The sequence below is a fragment of the Mesoplodon bidens genome (genome assembly GCF_964165515.1).
Source record: "Mesoplodon bidens genome assembly, chromosome: 16".
In the NCBI taxonomy this organism is placed as follows: domain Eukaryota; kingdom Metazoa; phylum Chordata; class Mammalia; order Artiodactyla; family Ziphiidae; genus Mesoplodon; species Mesoplodon bidens.
This window is the reverse complement of record NC_138173.1, coordinates 45,290,619-45,309,313: the sequence shown is the minus strand read 5'-3', so window position 1 is coordinate 45,309,313 and position 18,695 is coordinate 45,290,619. Positions and strand designations below refer to the sequence as shown.

Sequence of the window (18,695 nt, the reverse complement as noted above, 5' to 3'; positions counted from 1 at the left end):
GTTCTTTGTCTATTTTGGATATTAATCCCTTATTGGATATATCATGGGCAAATATCTTCTCCCGTTCAGTAGGTGGGCTTTTCATTTTGTTGGTGGTTTCCTCAAGAACTTTTTAGTTTGATGTAGTCCTGTTTGTTTGATTTTGCTTTTGTTTTCCTTGCCTGGAGGGGCAGATCCAAACACAATACAACGCAGACCAGTGTCAGAGTGCACGCTGCCCGTGTTCTCTTGTAGGGGGTTTATGGGGTCAGGTCGTACACTTAAGTCCCTTGAAGACCAGTGTCAGAGCGCACGCTGCCCGTGTTCTCTTGTAGGAGGTTTATGGGTTCAGGTCGTACACTTAAGTCCCTAGAAGACCAGTGTCAGAGCGCACGCTGCCCGTGTTCTCTTGTAGGAGGTTTATGGGGTCAGGTCGTACACTTAAGTCCCTAGAAGACCAGTGTCAGAGCGCACGCTGCCCGTGTTCTCTTGTAGGAGGTTTATGGGGTCAGGTCGTACACTTAAGTCCCTAGAAGACCAGTGTCAGAGCGCACGCTGCCCGTGTTCTCTTGTAGGAGGTTTATGGGGTCAGGTCGTACACTTAAGTCCCTAATCCATTTCGAATTTATTTTTTTATATGGTGTGAGAAAGTAGTCCAGTTTGATACCTTTGCAGTTAGCTGTCCAATTTTGTCAACACTATTTATTGAAGAGACTGTCTTTTTCCCCATTGTATATTCTTGCCTCCTTTGTCAAGGGTTAGTTAACTTGCCCAGGCTCACAAAACTAGTGAGTGGCATAGCTGGAATTCCAGCCCTGGTATGTGTCTTTATTACAGAACGGGGACTCCCAGTCTTGACCCTTATGTCACCTTCCCTATTTAGTACAAGAAGGTGTTTTGAGTTTTTTATTTTTGCAAGTGTGGGTTCATTTCTGGGCCCTCTCTTCTGTTCCATTGATCTCTGTGTCTTTTTTTATGCCAGTACCATACCATTTGATTAATACAGGTTTGTAGTACTGTTTGAAATCAGGGAACATGATGCCTCCAGCTTTGGGGTTTTTTCCCTCAAGATTGCTTTTGCTGTTTTGGGTTCTTTCATGGTTCCATATAAATTTGATGATTATTTGTTCTAGTTCTGAGAAAATTGTCATGTGTATTTTGATAGGGATTGTATTAAATCTGTAGATTGCTTTAAGTAGTATGGTCATTTCAGTAATACTGATTCTTCCAATCCATGAGCAAGGTTTATTTTTCCATTTCTGGTCATCTTCAATTTCTTTCATCGATGTCTTACAGTATTCCACATATTCCAAGTACAGGTCTTCCACCTCCATGATTAGATGTATTCCTAGGTAGTTTGTTATTTTTGATGCAATTGTAAATGGGATTGTTTTCTTAATTTCTCTTTCTGATAGTTTGTTTTTAGTGTATACAAATGCAGTAGATTTCTGCATATTAATTTTGTTTCCTGCAACTTTACTCAATTCATTTGTTTGTTCTAATTGCTTTTGGGTGGCATCTTTAGGGTTTTCTATATGTAGTATATGTCATCTACAAACAGTGATAATTCTACTTCTGTCTTTCCAGCTTGGATGCCTTTTTGTTCTTTTTCTTATCTAGTTGCTGTGACTAGGCCTTAAAATACTTTGTTGAATGAAAGTGGTGAGAGTGGGCATCCTTTTCTTGTTCCTGATCTTAGAGGAAATGCTTTCAACTTTTCACCTTTTATTATGTTAACTGTGGGCCTGCCAATATATGGCATTTATTATGTTGAGGTATGTTCCCTCTGTACCCACTTTCTGGAGAGTTTCTATCATAAGTGGATGTTGAATTCTGTCAGAATCCTTCTCTGCTTCTACTGAGGTGATGATACAATTTTATTTTTCAGTTTGTTAATGTGGTGTATCATGTTGATTGATTTGTGGATATTGAACCATACTTGCATCCTGGGATAAATCCCCTGCTTCATCATGGTATATCATCCTTTCAATATATTGCTGAATTTGGTTTGCTGATATTTTGTTGAGGATTTTTGCATCTGTGTTCATCAGTGATATTGGCCTGTGATTGATTGATTAATTAAAATGTTTTGTGATGTCTTTGGTTTTGGTATCAAGGCGATGCTGGCCTTGTAGGATGAGTTTGGAAGCATTTCTTCCTCTTAATTTTTTGGGGAATGGTTTGAGAAGGATAGGTGCTAACCCCTTAAATGTTTGGTAGAATTCACCTCTGAAGCTGTCTGGTCATGGACCTTTGTTTGTTGGGAGTTTTTAAATTACTGACTCAATTTTATTACTGGTAATCATTCTGCTCATATTTTCTGTTTCTTTCTGATTCAGTGTTGGGAGATTGTATGTTTCTAGGAGTTTATCCATTTCTTCTAAGTTGTCCATTTTATTGGTTTGTAATTGTTCGTAGTAAATCTCTTATGATCCTTTGTATTTGTTTGATGTTGGTTGTAACTTCTCTTTCAATTCTGATTTTATTTATTTGAGATTTTTTCTTGGTTGAATCTGGCTAAAGGGACACATAAGTGTGTTTTGGAGTAAACAGAAGGGAGAAATGTGTTTAATCTACAATAAGCAGCTTCATGAAAATGAAGTTTGAGTAGAACCATGAGAAATAGGGAGAAGAGGGAACAACAACATGGAGAAGTATGAATATTATGAGAAACAGTAATTCATCCAATTCAGAGTGGAGGATTAGAAGAGAACAACAGCCAGTGGATCTGAAAAGAATAGGTTAAAATCACTACTTTGGTCTCTGTTCTTTGGACTTGAATCCTCTCAATAATGGCCTTTGTTAGATTGTAATAGTATCAAAGTGGGATTATAAGAATAGTAATGAGATGGTGGTATAAAAGAGATGAAAATAGGCAAGAGTAGAAACCAGACTCAAGGCTGTGTTTTATATGTCTGTCATAGCCTTTAATATGTGTGTTGTAATAAGCTGAACTATTGAGTTGTTGAAAATGGAAAAGAGAGATGAGATGCAGAAGTTTAAAAGTTGCTTTAGAAGGAATACTTTGTGAAGAACCAAAATTTTTGTCTGAAGTTACTTGGGACAGTGATACTGTTGGGTGACATAGATAAGTCAGGTAGAGGGCAGGTTTGTGGAGAAAGATGATTTGAGTTTTAGTCACGTTGAATGTAAGATACCACTGGGAAATCCCAAGTAGGCTTATCAAGTAAACAAGTGTAGGTGTTGCAACCGTATTATTGTGAGAGAAGTGGTAGTTGCTATGGCGGAAGAGAGAGAGAGGCACAAATGGCTGAGGACTGACTTCTGGGAAATGCGAGGGGTCTAGGAGGAAATAGAAATTCAGTGAAGAATGTTTAAGTACATTTTAAAGGGGAAATTTGTAATAATAACAGCTAACACTTACTGAATACTTGTTTTTTGCTAGGCACTGTGCTGAAACCTTTTAAGTAATAATTCATATAATCTTCCTCACAATTGCTTGAGATAGAGCCTGTTACTATGCTCACATCTAGAAAGTATTAGTTTATTCCAGAGCCCTTGCTGGTCTATTCTTTAGTGTCACTAAAGCCAAGAAAGGAGAGCATGGTTTAGAGAGACAAAGGTTCCGCGAAGTGGCTTTCTTAAGTGAGGTAATATGAGGCCAGAAAATACCACCGATGGTTTTCTTTAAATGGTGAGACATTATTTACTAAGACAAGACTGTTTTTTGTTTCATCATGAACATATGTTTCTTTCATAATCAGGAAGGAAAATAATTGATAATATTTTTATATACAATTTTTCTCATTTTAGGGATGCAAGAGGTATGACCCCATTTATGTCAGCTGTAAGTGGCCGAGCTTATCCTGCTGCAATTACCATTTTAGAAACAGCCCAGAAAATTGCAAAAGGTAATTTATTTCAAATTCTAAAAGGGTTGCTTATTTTTCAATTTGAATAGATTCTCTTCTATAATTATTCAAACCTAATTTCTATATATGGAAATGATACTGATTAGAAACTATCAAGATAATTCTTCTGCTTATGTGTATGAAATTCATATGCTTATACTTTTTTCAAGCGTATTGTACCTTCTAACTTTCCATCAAAAAGCAGCTGGTATAAATTTCCTTAACTTAAAAAACAATTCCATAATGGATTGTGTAATGATTAATCTTTTGAAAGTAAAGATGGATTGCTCTTAGAACCTGTCCACGTGTTAATTCGTGTTAGTGATAAAACTTTATGGAAAGAACAGGCTAGAAGTCTTACTGTTCTTTCTGACTTGCATTTACTGCCTAACAGAAAGCATTAAGGAATATCAGTTCCTGCCATCCAGCCTTTAAAAGATTTAGGAGTTATCTTTTAAAAAATACTGGCTATGAATAAATTATGTGATTGTCTATAGTTTGTTAAGTACAGCTAGAACTTGAATCTTAACTGCATGACATAGAGCTAACGACTCAGAAGGCTGATGTTTGGTGTATTTGTATTGTCCTCATATGTGGTTATGATATAATTACGCTTTGCTTTACTTTGCACCAGAATTGACTGGATTTCCTTGCATTGTTGACTTTGTATCTCCATTTATTTTATTAATATATAGTAGTTTCTTACTTATACTGTGTAAATGTTAGAGCTTTTCCATTTGAGGAAAGGAGGAGATGGCTGTAAGTCTTCTCTTGATGTATGAACTGTTATGTTTTTAATCTTTTTAGCTGAAGTGTCCTCAAGTGAAAAAGAGGAAGATGTATTTATGGGCATGGTTTGCCCTTCAGGTACCAACCCTGATGACTCTCCTTTATATGTCTTATGTTGTAATGATACCTGCAGTTTTACATGGACTGGAGCGGAGCACATTAACCAGGTAAGTTATTTTATATTTCCCTATATTTATGCTATCTAGGTTTTCTTTTCTTCCCTTTGACCATCACTAGAGTTACAGTTCTTAGCTTTGGAATTGCAAGTCTGGTATTTCCTTTTACTCCTGAGTTATAAAATTCTCCAAAGAAAATTAATTTGTATTTAATTCCTAAATAAATGAGGCAAAGGAGTTGACTGTTAACACCAGTTACGGGCTATCATAAAAATCAGAAATCTTCGCTGGGTAGTATAATCTGATTCACAGCTCTTGTTTTAGATTTTATAACTGTTATGCCTTTTTTTGGATGATACAGATTATTTTTGCCCTTCTGGTAATATTTGATTCCCATTTGTGTACCCATCTGTGACTGTTTCCCAGAGCACATTAATTCTGCTCTGCTGTTGTTGTGATTGAATTGTTTTAGAAAATACCAGAAATAATTATTGTGATGAGATATACATATCATTCTTCTAAAAAGTATATCCTTTTAATTTTAGGATATTTTTGAGTGTCGTACGTGTGGCTTGCTGGAGTCCCTCTGTTGTTGTACAGAATGTGCAAGGGTTTGTCATAAAGGTCATGATTGCAAGTGAGTGTGATTTTAGTTTTCTTTAATATTGTAAACTACTTAGATTCATATTCCCATATTAAAATAATCTGTACTGAGTCATGCTTTGTTTCATAATTCAGAAAGCATGAGATTTTCTCAGGTTGCCCATGTTAAGCCAATGTATGTATTAAAACGTAGTTTTTGATTTAAAGAGTACTTTGCAATGTTTGTTTGCTAGTTCTAAGTACTGCTCTTTACATAAAGCTAGCCTAATATGCAAGAAATATGTGATCATACATTGTGACTAGAATCAGTCTTTTAAGAAACATATATACAGAATGTTTTTGTCTGTGTTCTCCAGCCAAAGTCTCAGGTCCCCTGTAGTAGGGTGTATTAGCAGGAAATCGCTGAAGGCATTAAAGGAATCATGGTTTGGCCTGTGCCTTGGTGTTGTTTTTGTTTTTGTTCTTTCGTGGTATGCGGGCCTCTCACTGTTGTGGCCTCTCCCGTTGCGGAGCACAGACTCCGGACGCGCAGGGACAGCGGCCATGGCTCACGGGCCCAGCCGCTCTGTGGCATGTGGGATCTTCCCGGACCGGGGCACGAACCCTTGTCCCCTGCATCGGCAGGCGGACTCGCAACCACTGCGCCACCAGGGAAGCCCGTGCCTTGTTTACTTCTTAAACTAAATGTAATAACCTTCATCCAGCAATAGAGTTGTTATGGCTAGTTTCTTAGTTTTCACAGACCTAAGAAGCAATAAAATTACCCCAGCACTAACATTTGCAGTGCCTCAGAGTCCCAGTAGGGACATCAGCTATAGCTGTGCCACAGGTGTGTAGATGTAAAAATAGTTAATAGAGAATTGGTTTGTAAAAATCATCTATTGTGCTGTATTTATTTTCTTTTTAACATCTTTATTGGAGTATAATTGCTTTACAATGGTGTGTTAGTTTCTGCTTTATAACGAAGTGAATCACCTATACATATACATATATCCCCATATCTCCTCCCTCTTGCGTCTCCCTCCCACCCTCCCTATCCCACCCCTCTAGGTGGTCACAAAGCGCTGAGCTGATCTCCCTGTGCTATGCGACTGCTTCCCACTAGCTATCTATTTTACATTTGGTAGTGTATATATGTCCATGCCTCTCTCTCACTTCGTCCCAGCTTACCCTTCCCCCTCCCCGTGTCCTCAAGTCTGTTCTCTACGTCTGTGTCTTTATTCCTGTCCTGCCCCTAGGTCTTCAGAACCTTTTTTTTTTCCTTTAGATTCCATATATATGTGTTAGCATACGGTATTTGTTTTTCTCTTTCTGCCTTACTTCACTCTGTATGACAGACTCTAGGTCCATCCACCTTACTACAAGCAACTCAACTTCACTTTTTCTGGCTGAGTAATATTCCATTGTATATATGTGCCACATCTTCTTTATCCATTCATCCGATGATGGACACTTAGGTTGCTTCCATGTCTTGGCTATTGTAAATAGAGCAGCAGTGAACATTGTGGTACATGACTCGTTTTGAATTAATTAATTTAATTAATTAATTTGAATTTTCTCAGGGTATATGCCCAGTAGTGGGATTGCTGGGTCATATGGTAGTTCTATTTTTAGTTTTGTAAGGAACCTCCATACTGTTCTCCATAGTGGCTGAATCAGTTTACATTCCCACCAGCAGTGTAAGAGGGTTCCCTTTTCTCCACACCGTCTCCAGCATTTACTGTTTGTAGATGTTCTGATGATGGCCATTCTGACTGGTGTGAGGTGATACCTCATTGTAGTTTTGACTTGCATTTCTCTGATGATTAGTGATGTTGAGCAACCTTTCATGTGTTTCTTGGCAATCTGTATATCTTCTTTGGAGAAATGTCTATTTAGGTCTTCAGCCCATTTTTGGATTGGGTTGTTTGTTTTGTTGATATTGAGCTTCATGAGCTGCTTGTAAATTTTGGAGATTAATCCCTTGTCAGTTGCTTCGTTTGCAAATATTTTCTCCCATTGTGAGGGTTGTCTTTTGGTCCTGTTTATGGTTTCCTTTGCTGTGCAAAAGCTTTGAAGTTTCATTAGGTCCCATTTGTTTATTTTTGTTTTTATTTCCATTTCTCCAGGAGGTGGGTCAAAAAGGATCTTGCTGTGATTTATGTCATAGAGTGTTCTTCCTTTGTTTTCCTCTAAGAGTTTTATTGTGTCTGGCCTGACATTTAGGTCTTTAATCCATTTTGATTTTATTTTTGTGTATGGTGTTAGGGAGTGTTCTAATTTCATTCTTGTACATGTAGCTGTCCAGTTTTCCCAGCACCACTTACTGAAGAGGCTGTCTTTTCTCCATTGTATATTCTTGTCTCCTTTATCAAAAATAAGGTGACCATATGTGCGTGGGTTTATCTCTGGGCTTTCTATCCTGTTCCATTGATCTATATTTCTGTTTTTGTGCCAGTACCATACTGTCTTGATTACTGTAGCTTTGTAGTATAGTCTGAAGTCCAGGAGCCTGATTCCTCCAGCTCCGTTTTTCTTTCTCAAGATTGCATTGGCTATATATACAGGGTCTTTTGTGTTTCCATACAAATTGTGAAATTTTTTGTTCTAGTTCTGTGAAAAATGCCATTGGTAGTTTGATAGGGATTGCATTGAATCTGCAGATTGCTTTGGGTAGTATAGTCATTTTCACAGTGTTGATTCTTCCAATCCAAGAACATGGTATATCTCTCCATCTGTTTGTATTACCTTTAATTTCTTTCATCAGTGTCTTAGTAGTTTTCTGCATACAGGTTTTTTGTCTCCTTAGGTAGCTTTATTCCTAGGTATTTTATTCTTTCTGTTGCAGTGGTAAATGGGAGTGTTTCCTTAATTTCTCTTTCAGATTTTTCATCATTAGTGTAAAGGAATGCAAGAGATTTCTGTGCATTAATTTTTTATCCTGCTACTTTACCAGATTCATTGATCAGCTCTAGTAGTTTTCTGATAGCACCTTTAGGATTCTCTCTGTATAGTATCATGTCATCTGCAGTGACAATTTTACTTCTTCTTTTCCGATTTGGATTCCTTTTATTTCTTTTTCTTCTCTGATTGCTGTGGCTAAAACTTCCAGAACTATGTTGAATAACAGTGGTGAGAGTGGACAACCTTGTCTTTTTCGTGATCTTAGAGGATACGGTTTCAGTTTTTCACCATTGAGAACAACGTTGGCTGTGGGTTTGTCATATATGGCCTTTATTATGTTGAGGTAAGTTCCCTCTATGCCTAGTTTCTGGGTGGGTTTTATCATAAATGAGTGTTGAGTTTTGTCGAAAGCTTTTTCTGCATCTATTGAGATGATCATACGGTTTTTATTCTTCAATTTGTTTATATGTTTTATCACATTGATTGGTTTGCATATAATGAAGAATCCTTGCATTCGTGGGATAAACCCCACTTGATCATGGTATATGATCCCTTTAATGGATTCTTTTTGCTAGCATTTTGTTGAGGATATTTGCATCTATGTTCATCGGTGATATTGGCCTGTAGTTTTCTTTCTTTGTGACATCTTTGTCTGGTTTTGGTTATTAGGGTGATGGTGGCCTCGTAGAATGAGTTGGGTAGTATTCCTCCCTCTGCTGTAGTTTGGAAGATTTTGAGAAGGATTGGGGTTAGCTCTTCTCTAAATGTTTGGTAGAATTCGCTTGTGAAGCCATCTGGTCCTGGACTTTTGTTTGTTGGAAGATTTTTAATCACAGTCTCAATTTCAGTGCTAGTGATTGGTCTGTTCATATTTTCTATTTCTTCCTGGTTCAGTCTCGGAAGGTTGTGCTTTTCTAAGAATATGTCCGTTTCTTCGAGGTTGTCCATTTTATTGGCATATAGTTGCTTGTAGTAGTCTCTCACGATCCTTTGTATTTCTGCAGTGTCAGTTGTTACTTCTCCTTTTTCATTTCTCATTCTGTTGATTTGAGTCTTCTCCCGTTTTTTCGTGATGAGTCTGGCTAACGGTTTATCAATTTTATCTTCTCAAAGGATCAGCTTTTAGTTTTATTGATCTTTGCTATTGTTTCCTTCCTTTTTCATTTATTTCTGATCTGATCTTTATGATTTCTTTGCTTCTGCTAACTTTGGGGGGTTTTTTGTTGTTGTTCTTCTTTCTCTGATTGCTTTAGGTGTAAGGTTAGGTTGTTTATTTGAGATGTTTCTTGTTTCTTGAGGTAGGGTTGTATTGCTATAAGCTTCCCTCTTAGAACTGCTTTTGCTGCATCCCATAGGTTTTGGGTCGTTGTGTTTTCATTGTCAGTTTTTTCTAGATATTTTTTGATTGCCTCTTTGATTTCTTCAGTGATCTCTTGGTTATTAAGTAATGTATTGTTTAGCCTCCATGTGTTTTTATTTTTTACAGATTTTTTCCTTTTTTCAAGCCTCTCAGGCTGGTGAGTGCTGGTTGCCACCAATCCTCTGTGCGGGAATCTCTCTGCTTTGCCCTCCGCACCCCGGTTGCTGCGCTCTCTTCTGTGGCTCTGAAGCTTCCCCCCTCCGCCACCCCCTGACTCTGCCCATGAAGGGGCTTCCTAGTGTGTGGAAACTTTTCCTCCTTCACAGTTCCCTTCCACTGGTGCAGGTCCTGTCCCTGTTCTTTTGTCTGTGTTTTTCCTTTTCTCTTTTGCTGTACCCAGGTACATGGGGAGTTTCTTGCCTTTTGGGAGGTCTGAAGTCTTCTGCCAGCGTTCAGTAGGTGTTCTGTAGGAGTTGTTCCACATGTAGATGTATTTCTGATGTATTTGTGGGGAGGAAGGTGATCTCCATGTCATACTCCTCCGCCATCTTGAATTTTGGCTAATAAGTTTGTCTTCCTTGTTTTAAATATCTGAAAGTGAGAATCACCTTACTTACTGAATGCTTACTAGGTGTACTCACTGTGCTAGATGCTACAGTGGTGTTTGACAAGACAGTTAAGATACCTCTTCTCATGTGTTGCTTTACAGACTTTACACCACTAAAGTAATCCTATTTGTTGCATTAACAGTTACACTTTGCATTTAAAAGTTAACAAGGGTTCTGTTGAGTTTTAATGAGTTACGCCTCTGTAATTTCAATATAGACCTTTGTATTTTTTAAAAAAATTCTGTTTTTGTACTTGTGTATGAATTCTTTCTAGACTCAAACGGACATCACCAACAGCCTATTGTGATTGCTGGGAGAAGTGTAAATGTAAAACTCTAATTGCTGGACAGAAATCTGCTCGGCTTGATCTACTTTATCGCCTGCTCACTGCTACTAATTTGGTCACTCTGCCAAATAGCAGGCAAGTAGTGGGATTTTTAGGACATAAATTGAGTTGCAAAAGCACGGCATAGGTAAGTAGCCTCTCCCCCTCCTCATAACAATGTGCTGTTTTGCAGGGGAGAGCACCTCTTACTCTTTTTAGTGCAGACAGTTGCGAGGCAGACAGTAGAGCATTGCCAGTACAGGCCTCCTCGAATCAGGGAGGATCGTAACCGAAAAACAGCCAATCCTGAAGGTGAGTTAATTTGACAGTTATGACATATAGGAAAAGCGGTATGTTTATTTCTGCCTTACCCACTATTTCTTTTCTTTTTCTTTTTAGATTCAGATATGCCTGATCATGATTTAGAACCCCCAAGATTTGCCCAGCTTGCCTTGGAGCGTGTTCTACAGGACTGGAATGCTTTGAAATCTATGATTATGTTTGGGTCACAGGAGAATAAAGACCCGTATGTATTCATTAAAATTTTTTTAGAGTTATTTATTTCCCACATTAGTGTAGGCGATTACAGTGCATTCTTTCTTTCCCCCCAAGTCTCAGTGCCAGCAGCAGGATAGGCCATCTTTTGCCAGAAGAGCAAGTATACCTCAATCAGCAAAGTGGCACAATTCGGTTGGATTGTTTCACTCACTGCCTTATAGTCAAGTGTACAGCAGATATTTTGGTAAGTCCTTTGAATAGTTATTTACAAGCACATGAAAAGGATGTTTTTTACGTAGTGTCCCATAATTTTACTAATCCAAGCTCCCAAGTACCAGTAAGCTCTAATTAAATAGTACATTAAGGGGAATGGAATTTTAGGGGTGATTTAAATTTCTCATTTTAGATCAATCAGTGAAAGCTCCTTCTTTCATTCTAAATAAAAATCCTAGAGTGTATTAAAAATACAACAGTATAAAAATGTATGAAGCAGTGTTCAAGATTAATAGTAACTCAGTGTGAATTTTTAAAAAATATCTCTTTTTGCTGTGAAATTAGAAAAAAATATAAACTATAAAACCCAGTGCTGATGAGACTTGGACACTGATGAGGTGGCATTGCATTTGGTACTCCTTTGGAAAACAACTTGTCAGTGTCAAGAGCCATAAAACTAACATTGCCCTCAGAAGTTTTCATAAAGAAATAATCTACAATATGAGAAAGAAAAAGATTGTGTCACAGAATAATGCAAAATTGAAAAACAGAAATACTTTTATGGACCCAATAATAGAGGACTATTGACTCAAGTCAACCACTTACTGAAATGTAATGCAGTGATTTAAAAACAGGTTATTTTAAGTAACATTTTAAAAACAACAGGGAAAACAATGTGGAATTGGATGTTCTCTGTAATTAGTAACTTTATGATACACCATGTGTAGAAATGCGACTAGAAAGTAATAATGGTTAAGTGAGAGGGTTGGGATTATGAATATATTAATACAAATATTTGAGTCTACTCTGATGTTTTGGCAAGTACCCTGTACTGAGTGAAATATATTCTTTCTCTGATTTGATATATTAGGTATTGTTCTGCTAAATAGTAATTGATATTCATAGGAGTTTGAGACTAAAAAACAAGAAATCAGACATTTGAGAACCACTGGAGGTCAAGCGTAGTGGTGGTGGGCATGTGGCATAAATTAATCACTGACATTGTAATTGTTTTGGTTAAATATATTTTGATGTTTTTATTATGAAATGTTAATATCGAAAAGTGTTAGAACTTTTTCCTTTATGAATGTCTAAACATCTTACGAGATGTCTCAGCATTAATAGAGTGGATTACTATTTTTAAAGCTTTTAGATACTCTACTAGGTACACTAGTGAAAGAACTCCAAAACAAATACACACCGGGACGTAGAGAAGAAGCTATCGCTGTGACAATGAGGTTTTTGCGATCAGTTGCAAGAGTTTTTGTCATTCTTAGTGTGGAAATGGCTTCATCTAAAAAGAAAAAGTAAGGCATTCTTTTTTATTTTGGCTTCTATGTAATTTTGCTCACATTTTTTTGTGATAGTGATAAAATTTTGTATATGAAAGGATTCAGAAGATTCCTGTATTTCCCTTTTTGCTCTAGCAACTTTATTCCACAACCAATTGGAAAATGTAAGCGTGTATTCCAAGCACTGTTACCTTACGCAGTAGAAGAATTGTGCAATGTAGCAGAATCACTGATTGTTCCTGTCAGAATGGGTATTGCTCGTCCAACTGCACCTTTTACTCTGGCAAGTACCAGCATAGATGCCATGCAAGGCAGCGAGGAATTATTTTCAGTGGAACCACTGCCACCACGACCATCATCTGATCAGTCTAGCAGGTAAATTTCTGTCTGGTAACAGATTCTAATTAATTCTTTCTCTGGAAATGTCACAAATGTTACTAAAACCTTTGTATAAGCACTCAGGTCCTGTACAGGATCATTTGTGTTACAAATGGTAAAGATTTTACTTAGTTTCGAACATGTGAAAAGCACTTTAAAAACTACGTGTGTCTACACATCTAAAGTAATAGATCTATAGTTGTGGGGTTTTTTTTTGTTTGTTTGGAAAAGCACTATTTTTATTATGCCAATAAAGTAATCTGGTAAGAAAGGTTACTTTAGACTTCTGTACTTCATTACTTTCTGGTTTTTCTTTCCTTTAAATATAGCCTGCTATAAGGCCAAGTGGAAGAATGAAAAGCCTTGTTAACTTTCTCTGTGTCCAAAGCCTTGGGTTAGGGGGCAGCTTGTCATTATATAATCTAAATAACAACCAGAATGGTGGCATTTAAAAATATTCTCTACAACCATATTATATAGGATAAGGCTAAAACAATTCAATAATAAAAATGTTTCTAGTTATAAGATTACTTATTCTTAAATCTCATTTTTCCGTTTGTTTGATAGTTTCTCTAACTAGGCTCTAAGTTTGCTGAGTCAGAATGTTTAGAAACTAAAATGTTCTGGTACCTTTTATCACAGTGCTTCTCAAATTTTAATATGCATGCAAATCACTTGGGTATCTTATTAAAATGCAGAGGCTGATTCTGGAGGTCTGTGTGGGGCCTGAGATTCTGTATTTCTTAGGAACTTTCAGGTAGGACAGTGCCAATACTTCTGCTTTAGGGGCCACACTTCTGAGTTGCAAGGTTTTAGAGATCTTTCGCAAATATTTGTTTATTTTATTTGGTTTTCTCAAGTCTGATTTTGTTACTGTGTGCATGTGTTACTAGTGTTTTAATAAGGATCTGTTGGAGCTGAAGACCCTTATTCCGTTTTTCTGGAAAACAACTGTGTGTTAATAAAGCCCTTCTTTAGTATTTGGGCCATTTCCCAAGACTTGTTCTTTGGTTTTCATCTGTGTTGTTGTTGAGTGTCTGCTCTCTCTCATTATTCTCATTATTCCTCCATATCCCAGTATGTATCCCAACTTTGCCTTTATTGTCTGGTCTCCTAGGTCACCCTGGAATCTAAAGTCCAGGTTTGTCTATAAAAGTTCTCCAGTGGTAGCCTTGTCACTGATATACTTCCAGGATTTGCTGAAAACTGTAATAAATCAAGCTATATGTTTTCAGACTTGCCAAACACATCTCATTATGCAATGGTTCTGCCAGCAGAATCTCTGTGTGTTCCATGGGATGCTTCTGACCCTGATCCCCTGTGAGGAGCCCCCCAATTACTTATGTGGTATCACCTTGTGAATTCTTTGTACCCTTCCCTTGGTTTTGTTCTAGAACATAAAAATTTCTATCTGTTGAACAGATTTTGGGATCGTCTCATCTATAAATAATGCCCATAGCCTGTTCCTACTGTTTTCAAGATTTTTTGTCAGCTTGCCCTGCTTCTTAGTCATTTTATTAAAATACTGTGCACTCTTAAACTTTCCTCTTCATTCTTCTTGGTTGGTTCTTTGGCCGATCTCTGATGTCTTCCCAGAAGGTCTCATGATAATCGAGAGATAATAGTGCTAATGTTTTCTATAACTGTTGATATAATATAGAAGTCCTTCATTGTAATAAAGTACAATCACTCCTCATAAGGGTGTATTTTGACCACTGTTCCAAGGATGTATTTAAAAAGTACACACTTGACCAGTCTCTGGGATTTCCCATATCTTGGATGGTAGATGGTGTATATCAGCGGTCCCCAACCTTTCTGGCACCAGGCACTGGTTTCGTGGAAGACAGTTTTTCTACAGACTGGTAGTGGGGGTTGGGGGGGATGGTTCAGGCGGTAATTCGAGCAGTGGGGAGCCCCAGATGAAGCTTTGCTTACTCCCTGCCACCCTCCTGCTGTTCGGGCCCGGTTCCTAAAAGGCCACGTGGACCAGGAGTGGTGCTCGGCCCAGGGGTTAGGGACCACTGGTGTATATCACTCCATTGAGTGTAAAGTCTTGAGTTTTTTTTTTTTTGCTTTTTATGTTGCTTCCCTCCACCTCTTTAAAACTCTTCTGTCCTTATTAATTAATCTGTTTCTACTCTACCTGCCAAATGGTGTGTTATTGCAGAATGTGGAGAACTGAAGGGAGGGGATGATTGGGGAATATTTCCAAAGGATGGATCTGGTGACAGTCATCCAGACTTCCTCGAGGATGCAGACATAGATTTAAAAGACGTAGATAAAATTTTATTAATAATGGAAGACTTAAAAAACATTGGAAATACTTTTTTCAAATCCCAGAACTGGGAGATGGCCATTAAAAAATACACAAAAGTTTTAAGGTATGTGGAAGGCTCGAAGGCTGCTACTGAGAACACAGGTAGAGCAAAGCTGCAGCCTGTCGCTTTGAGCTGTGTGCTGAATATCGGGGCTTGCAAACTGAAGATGTCCGATTGGCAGGGAGCAGTCGACAGTTGTTTGGAGGCCCTTGAAATAGATCCAGGAAATACCAAAACACTGTACTGTAGAGCCCAAGGATGGAAAGGACTAAAAGAAATATGATCAAGCATTGGCTGATCTTAAGAAAGCTCAGGAGATAGCACCAGAGGATAAAGCTATCCAGGCAGAATTGCTGAAAGTCAAGCAGAAGATAAAGGCACAGAAAGATAAAGAGAAGGTAACTTATACAAAAATGTTTGCTTAATAAGGAATTCAGTTTTGCTTAAATATGCATTTATTGTATAAACCAAATAAGACAATTTAAGGGTTTTGTCTACTATGTATGATCCCTAATGTGTTCTACCATTGTTTACCGTCTAGGAATTTGGGTAGGGATTCACTCTTAATAGACCAGTGTTACAAAATATGGTGAGGTTGAGTTCGTTTTAAATGGCTCTCTGCATTACTCACAAAGGATAATGGTGCCCAGTGTATTTTAAACTCCTAGACACATCTTGTTTTAATAAATAGATGAAAACTTTAAAAAAAAAAAAAAGAAAGAGAGAACCATGTCTCATAATAACAGCGGTTACTGAAATTTTAGTACGAACTCGAGGAACTTTCTTAAGCATCATATATGTATTTAATCTAAATATTTAATCTAAAATCTGTTTTTAATTTTCCCAATAACTAATAGATACCCACTATCATCCTAATTTTAGAAGTGAGGAAACTGAGGCTCAGAACAGTTAGATAATTTGCTCAACGTCACACAGCTATTAAAGTTTAGAGATATTTGGAGGTAATTCTAGATAGATATTTTCCTTCTTCCTATATCCCTGTATATTAGATGGCAGGGTAGAGAGAGAAATCGCTGCTTTGTGCTTACTGATAGTGTTGATGCATTGGATTAACCAACACCGAAGCCCACCCTACTTCATAGCAAAAATTGCAGTCCTAAACTCTCACGGGTACCGCCTTGTAATCAGAAGTTCTCTGAAGAGACTTTTTCCTGTCCCCATCTAGCCATGGCTGATGTAGGTAAATCTCTTGAAACCTGTTGCTCTTTCTTGATTTATATTTGGCTTTATGTATGTGAGGGGGGGACAAAAGAGGGCATTTCTATGACGTAACTTCTATTTTGCTTAGACCCCAGACCTTTTCCTGTGAAATCTATGGCTCCTGAAACTCTAGCCTAAGAGACATCAGCAGATACCTCTGGTGCAAATGGTTGTGCTTTGTTTTTGTTTAAATATTTTATTTAGTATTTTTAGGTGTTCCGTAGCAAGAGGGATTTCTCTGCACAATCTGGCAAACTACTGGAAATAGGAGTCCCCAAAACTTGAAAGTATTTTAACAACTTCTGTTAGACTGGATTTCAGGACTGTGGTGCTTCATTGTGCCAGGAAGTGGGGAAGAATTAAATCATGGTGTGAAGAAAACTGAAGCTCATTTCTAAATGGGGAGTTATAATATGTTCTGGGTATTGGCAGTATCCTACCTACTAAGTTCATAACTTCTTAAAGTAACTACTTTGAGAATACTGTTGGTCTTGTGGATGTTTGTTCCAGGATGTTTTCTTAAAGAAGAAATACTCATTGACTGTGGCTTGACGTAATGTTGACTTTTATTTTTTAATATTGAAAATGTTGAAATCTTAGTGCTTGGAAATATCCTTATCTATTTATATTTTCCTTTTTTCAAAAATATTAATATATATATTAGTTTTGGGCATATAACACAGTGATTTGATATATTTATACTTTATAAATGATCACTGAATTAAGACCAGTTACCATGTGTTATCTCTTCAGATTTTCTTTTAGCCTCCTCAGTCCACTGTCTCTGAATTACCAGTTACTTAAATTTCTAGTATTAAACAGCAAATTTCTGTTTATTTGAAAGCAGAGTGTCTAAGTTGACTTTTCACATGTAACTGGTTTGATTTTCATTTCTCAGAGCCACTGAGGTGAGGAAAGAACACTATCAGTGTAAACACTTAAAGGTCTTTTCATCTCTTTTAGACTGTGTTTCTTAATCTGTAAATAAAGTATAATAGTTAGGTCACAGGGTTATTAAACAACCATCTTCTGATCTCTGACCTGCATGTTAAACTGCATTTTCTGGTTCTCCTCTTTTATAACGGAGGCATCGGTCCATACTTGGCTGTTTCCAAGTCACATTTTTAAGAAAGTGAAACTTTTGCCACCAATCATCTTTTGTTACGATTCTATTTTAAAATCATACTTTTGAACTTATTTTTTTCCCAGTACTCATCAGCAAGTCAGTGGTTAATAAGCTGATGCAAAGTAGGTCATGTCAGTCAAGTCTTTTAAAAAGAGTAGGTCACTTGTAATAAGCACACGTTCGTTAGTGGATGAATGCTATCAAAGCCTTTGGAAGTTGAAAGGTTTAGCAGTGGAAAAGGAAAAATTTCCTCCGTAGAAACACTTCAGTGGGAAGGGCTCATAAAAGTATGTGCATTAACACAGATTTGAAATGACTTACTAAAAAGTAAAAACAATTCTGAGATATATAAGTTAAATCTCTGGTAAAATGATTTCTTTGGCGTTCATATTATCTGATATACCATAGATTAGTTATTGTCGGTTTCCAAGAAATTTTAGGTCAGATTTAAAATGGCATCCTAGCAAGCGAATCACGTTGAGTAGCACTGAGAAGCATAAACGTCTGAGCTGTATATCAGAGGTGTGGTAGCAGTGTGCTCATAACCTGATTCCTTACAGCTCCAGTCAGTCTCAGTCGTCGTACATCATCCGGAATCCACAGCAGAGGCGCATCAGCCAGTCACAGCCTGTTCGGGGCAGAGATGAAGAACAGGACGATATTGTTTCGGCAGATGTGGAAGAGGTGTTTTTAATTGTTTTAATTGTGGTAGATGAGAGGCTTTTATTTGGGAGGGAAGGGGAAAGTAGTCACAAGAAGTTTATTAATAGCTAATAAACTACTACTAGTAATAATAGCTTACATGTATATGCTTCCACCTTTTAGACTTTTGTTATGTGTTCTCATTTGTGGTTATACATCTTAAAATATGTTAGTAACCCTTGATTTACTGGATATTAAAAAATTAGAAACATAAACTTGTTCTACTTAAGGGTTCATAGAAAAGATATTCTCAATGTTAAGAGGTTATAGTAGTTTTGTGCAATGTATTCGAAGGTAGACAGGGTACTGCATATTTATTATATAAATTTTATAATTGCAGGAGTTTAAAAAAACATATACTCCCAATATAATTTTTATAGTTCTAGTTTTAAGGTTCTATATGTGGACAGTA

The 18,695-nt window shown here is 37.2% G+C and overlaps 1 protein-coding gene and 1 pseudogene across 8 annotated transcripts in view; both read left to right on the top strand.

Moving 5' to 3' along the window:
* Positions 1-18,695, top strand: part of UBR5 (ubiquitin protein ligase E3 component n-recognin 5) — a 139,284-nt gene that overhangs the window by 91,160 nt on the left and 29,429 nt on the right. For all 7 annotated transcript variants that reach the window (XM_081258173.1, XM_081258172.1, XM_081258169.1 and 4 more), the window contains exons 26-35: positions 3,754-3,851; positions 4,659-4,807; positions 5,302-5,393; positions 10,485-10,631; positions 10,729-10,847; positions 10,935-11,061; positions 11,148-11,277; positions 12,393-12,553; positions 12,674-12,913; positions 18,142-18,265. In XM_081258173.1, the coding sequence (XP_081114299.1) occupies positions 3,754-3,851; positions 4,659-4,807; positions 5,302-5,393; positions 10,485-10,631; positions 10,729-10,847; positions 10,935-11,061; positions 11,148-11,277; positions 12,393-12,553; positions 12,674-12,913; positions 18,142-18,265 (1,387 nt within the window). The remainder of the gene's footprint in view (positions 1-3,753; positions 3,852-4,658; positions 4,808-5,301; positions 5,394-10,484; positions 10,632-10,728; positions 10,848-10,934; positions 11,062-11,147; positions 11,278-12,392; positions 12,554-12,673; positions 12,914-18,141; positions 18,266-18,695) is intronic.
* On the top strand, positions 15,056-18,084 carry LOC308604764 (peptidyl-prolyl cis-trans isomerase D-like; annotated as a pseudogene). Its single transcript has one exon. The product of its transcript is annotated as a peptidyl-prolyl cis-trans isomerase D-like (transcript).